Consider the following 4,720-nt stretch of genomic DNA (forward strand, 5'->3'; position numbering starts at 1 on the left):
GGCCAATTTCAGTAAAGAAGAGATGGAAAAATCCTGAATAAAGCATTAACCACGACTTGACCACGATATGCCACAGAGATTACACATGATAAACCATTGGTCACTATGATTTCAAAATTAATGGGTTGGGGACAGCCTTGCTCTTACAACTCTCCTGCCATGCAACCAATACACTGTATTTATTCTAAGATGGAAGGGAAGGGTTAAAAAAAATTGGTGGATTGTCCATACATTAAAGAAGGTCTGAATAAATTTATGTACATGATTGTTATTGAGTACCATGGCTGTATAAGAAATGACAAGCAGAACGAACACTGAACAATCTACACTGGTGATTGGCATAGACTTTTTGGGAATGATAGTGAGGATTTGTTCAGATTTCCCAGAGGTAGAGGTGGAATGCGAGTAAAGGCAAAGGAGATGGCATGAAGATAGGGGAGAGAAGAGTGCTGAGGCTAGTCTGTCTTGGATTTGGATTTGGTCTGGAGAACTCTCAGGAGACCAACCTTTCAGGTCCAGCCCCCTCATTTCATAGATGAATCTCAGAGAAAGGAATAAGCTTAGAAAACTGGTTTGTTAGTGCTTGTTCATGCTTCTGGTCACCATCACTGAGGGCCTTCTCAGAGCCACCTCATCTCTAGAGCTTCTGCTAAGATGTGGGTTGTTAGGATCAGGTTACTGTTTCAAAGTCCCTTTTGGAGGAGGGAGACATTGGCTTCTTCTCTCTCATGTGATTTTCCCCCCATAGTAATAGTGACTGATACAACTGTTGCTTCTGGTCATGAGGATGTGCATAAATACTCCTGTCAATGTCCACCTGAGAAATGCCACGTTCGTGAACCAGCCTTGTCCATTCTTGAACCACATGGTCACAGAGGATCCTGAGTGTGGCCTCTGCTTGGCCTGCAAGACAAAAGAGCCAGATCCATTTGGTCAGGGCTTTAGGAAAGCAAGATCTGTAAAACCAGTTTCTATTGTGTACCATCAACAATCCTTTAACCACCAGTGGGCATCCACCAAGCCTGTGACCTCTGTGCAATCACTTTTGTTCTTAAAGTCCCAGAATCCTTCCATCCCTTCTCTTTGTCTTTCCTTCCTTTTTTTTCTCCCTTCTTATCTCCCATCTCTCCTCTCCTCCCTGATTCCTCTCTGTCATCCTTGCTTCCTGCCTTCTGCCCTCTTTCCCTCTACTTCCTATGAGAATCTCTTTTTTCCCTTCCTCTTCTCCTCCCTCCTCCCAGCTTCCCATTTTTCCTTTTTTCTTTTCTTTTACTCCTCCCTGTTTATGTCCTTTCCCCCCCTTTCCTTCCTTCTTCCCTTTCATTCTTCTTTCCACAATCCTTCCCTTTCCTTTTTCCTTCGTTCCTTCCTCTCCCTCTCTGTCTCCATCTCTAATGTGGGTAATTCTTCTAATCACTCACTTTTCTACTTGATTTCCTCACTGGCTCTCTGTGATCCTACATGCTGTCAGTGGCCAGATCTCATTCATTCTACCAAGATATTTCTTTCATTTACCCTTCTCTGATAGGATAATATTTGTGTCTTTGGCTTCTCAGCCAAAGTTATTTTTTCAGTGACCACAAATAATGAATCCCAGGCATCTGTCTCCTGACCTGAGTGACATCCCTGACAATGCCAGGTATCCTGATCAGTTTAAGGACTTTTCTTTCTTGGGCACGTGGAAGAGAATCAGGTATGGTCATGAGAACCTCAAACAGTCCATAACGTGGCATGGGTATATCCTGCTGGGAGGGAGCTAAAGTGTACAATTTCATTCAGGGTTGGAGATCCTTTTAGATCTGGGAACAAAGCAAGAGCTTACAATACATAAAATTTGTGAATACCAGAACTGGTAGGGATCCCCAAGCCAATACTCTCAATTAGATAGTAGGAAACTAAGACTCACAAAAGAAGGAAAAATCATTAACAAGTATTGGAGCCAGGATCCAAACTCAGAGCTTCTGACTCCAAATCTAGATCCATTTCCACAACTGGATATCACCTCTTAGAAGCCTATGTTCTCATGGTACGAGAGGCTGGTGCTGCTTCTTAGATGGTCCCCTAAAGGCCATGAAGCCCAGCTCAAGGTTGGCAGCAGATGTTCTACCTTCCATCTTTGGATGCAGCTGATCCCCAGGGCCAGGCTTGTTTCCCACACAGTTGACCAACTCCTGGATCAGATCATCCCTCTTCAGATTCTGGAGCATTGAGGTCAGGAAGTCAGTGTTGTTGGTGGACAGTAAATTCTGCTGCATCAGATAGGAGAAGAGTTGGATCCCTTGCTCAACCTCATTTAGCTTCTTCTTGCCAATGTCCTTCTTGCAAAAGAATTTCATCTCTTCCAGTTCCTGCCTTGACAGGTTGCAGGAGATGCGCTGAAGCACGAGGAGGAATGGGTCCACTGTATTCCTGGCCCTTGGAGTGAAGGAGTGAGGCAGCAGCTGGAAGAAAAGGATCCCAGAAGTTCAGAGCTGGAAGAGACCTGCAGTCCAACCTAGACCCAAACAAGCATTCCCTCAATAACATTGCCAAGGAATTGTTGTCCAGTCTCTATTAGAAGAGTTCCCCTTAGAGGGGGACCCTTCCCCTTCCATGGCTCCTCATGCCCTTTGGGGTTGCTCTGATCATCAGGAAGTGTTTCCTGATGGCCAGCCTTAATTGGCCTCTTGGCAGCTTCCCCTCATGGCTGCTGGTTCTGTCCTCTGAGGCCAAAAAAGGAGGAGGAAAATCTTTTTTTTCAACTACTTAGATATTGGAAGAGCCACATTGGTTCTTCAATGCCTGTTACCATCATACCTTCTCACCTCCTTCACTGGTCCTCATTAGACCAGTTACTGATGATCCTCCAATTTCCCAATCCAGTGGCCTTTTCTCACTGCTTGTTCTCATCTCTCTGCAGCCTTTGATGCTGCCCATCATCCCTCCTCCTTGATACTTTCTCTTCTCTGGGTTTTCAGGGTTCCTCTCTATCCTGGGTCCCTGCCTAGCTGACTTGTGCATCACTGGGTAGGAGGTAGGAAACAGAACATGTTCTCAGCTAAGCCTATCCAGGAGGGATGCAAAAGAAATATGATGTTTTCGACATTGGGTAGGGAGGGAGGAGGACAGGGGGCAGGGAGGCACTAAGAGCTGAGGACATCCAGGAAGGACCTCCTGAAGGTGATGGCATTTGAACTGAATTTTGAAGAGAGTTTTGTTTTCCAGGAACCAAAGATGAAGAGGCTGAGCCTTTCTGACATCAGAGCAGTCTTTGCAAAAGTCTGGAGGTGGGAGATGGCTCATCATAAAGGAGGAAAAGCACTTTTTGGCACCTTTGATCAGCACAAAGATCAGCTTGTGTTTCTTCCTAGAGGCAAGAGGAAGACTCTGAAACTTCTTGAGCAGAGAAACATCGTGTTCAGATGTAGGTTTTCTGAATAGCCAGTTGATAGGTGTTTGGAGAGGGGCAAGATCTGAGCAGGAAGAGTTGTTCCAAGGCTACTGGCAGGGTCTTGGTGACAAGGGATGATTGTGTGGCTGTGTGAGGGGAGGCAGAGAAGCAGATGTGCAGTAAAGGTGATCTGGAGCTAAAATGACCTGACTTCAAGTATGTGAGCTTTCAAAACAGGCTGAGGAAGAGGCGAGAATGAAGAACTGAGACTTCTGGGTGGTGCACTTGAGTGATGAGAGGAAGCTCTGAAGAAGTTCAGCCCAGGCAAACCTGCCCAAGCCCTGGGAAGGCTGTCTATGCACTTCAGGACACCTCTCAAGCCTGAGAAGTTTTTCCTGACATGTAGCTGTGTGTCTTCACTTCCCCCCATGACTCCTGGTTCTGTTCAGAGGGGTCCAACTGAAAGAGTCCAACCCATCCTCCTCAGGACAGCCCTGGAGAGACTTAAAGGAAGCTGACAGGTCCTGCCTTGAGTCCTCTCATCTCCAGACTAAACACTCCCAGTGCCTACAAGAATCCTATTGGAAACAACAACAATAACATCGAATGGTTAAATCAAATGAAGCATTGGTTTGATGGGGAGGAACCCCATCCAATATACAAAAATATAAATTGTGTGGACTGATGGGGGAGGAGGCAGACCATCCAAAGGAACCGGCTTTAGAAAAAGAAACCAAAGAGGCCATAATGAACTTCCCAAGACCAAAGCATCAGGACCAGATGGATTTACAGGTGAGTTTCACCAAACATGAACACTTCCTCTAATTCCAATATGAAATAAGTGATTTAGAACAATTGGTGATGAAAGTCTCCTGCCAAACTTCTTTCTTTAATGAAACAAATATGCTACTGAGATCTAAATCAGGAAGAGCAAAAAAGGCCATTAGGGGCCAATTTCAGTAAAGAAGAGATGGAAAAATCCTGAATAAAGCATTAACCACGACTTGACCACGATATGCCACAGAGATTACACATGATAAACCATTGGTCACTATGATTTCAAAATTAATGGGTTGGGGACAGCCTTGCTCTTACAACTCTCCTGCCATGCAACCAATACACTGTATTTATTCTAAGATGGAAGGGAAGGGTTAAAAAAAATTGGTGGATTGTCCATACATTAAAGAAGGTCTGAATAAATTTATGTACATGATTGTTATTGAGTACCATGGCTGTATAAGAAATGACAAGCAGAACGAACACTGAACAATCTACACTGGTGATTGGCATAGACTTTTTGGGAATGATAGTGAGGATTTGTTCAGATTTCCCAGAGGTAGAGGTGGAATG

At 44.7% G+C, this 4,720-nt stretch overlaps 1 protein-coding gene across 1 annotated transcript; it reads right to left on the reverse strand.

The window, feature by feature from the left end:
* Positions 1–683: 683 nt before the first annotated feature.
* FADD (Fas associated via death domain) lies at positions 684–2,441 on the reverse strand (the record flags this gene model as incomplete). Its single annotated transcript, XM_044684929.1, is given in 3 exon segments — positions 684–737; positions 740–903; positions 2,108–2,441. Coding segments are annotated over 3 exon segments (552 nt in total), but the record flags the coding sequence as incomplete, so codon positions are not given.
* Between the last annotated feature and the right edge of the window lie 2,279 nt (positions 2,442–4,720).

The sequence above is a fragment of the Gracilinanus agilis genome, unplaced genomic scaffold (assembly GCF_016433145.1).
Source record: "Gracilinanus agilis isolate LMUSP501 unplaced genomic scaffold, AgileGrace unplaced_scaffold57510, whole genome shotgun sequence".
Classification (NCBI taxonomy): Eukaryota; Metazoa; Chordata; class Mammalia; order Didelphimorphia; family Didelphidae; genus Gracilinanus; species Gracilinanus agilis.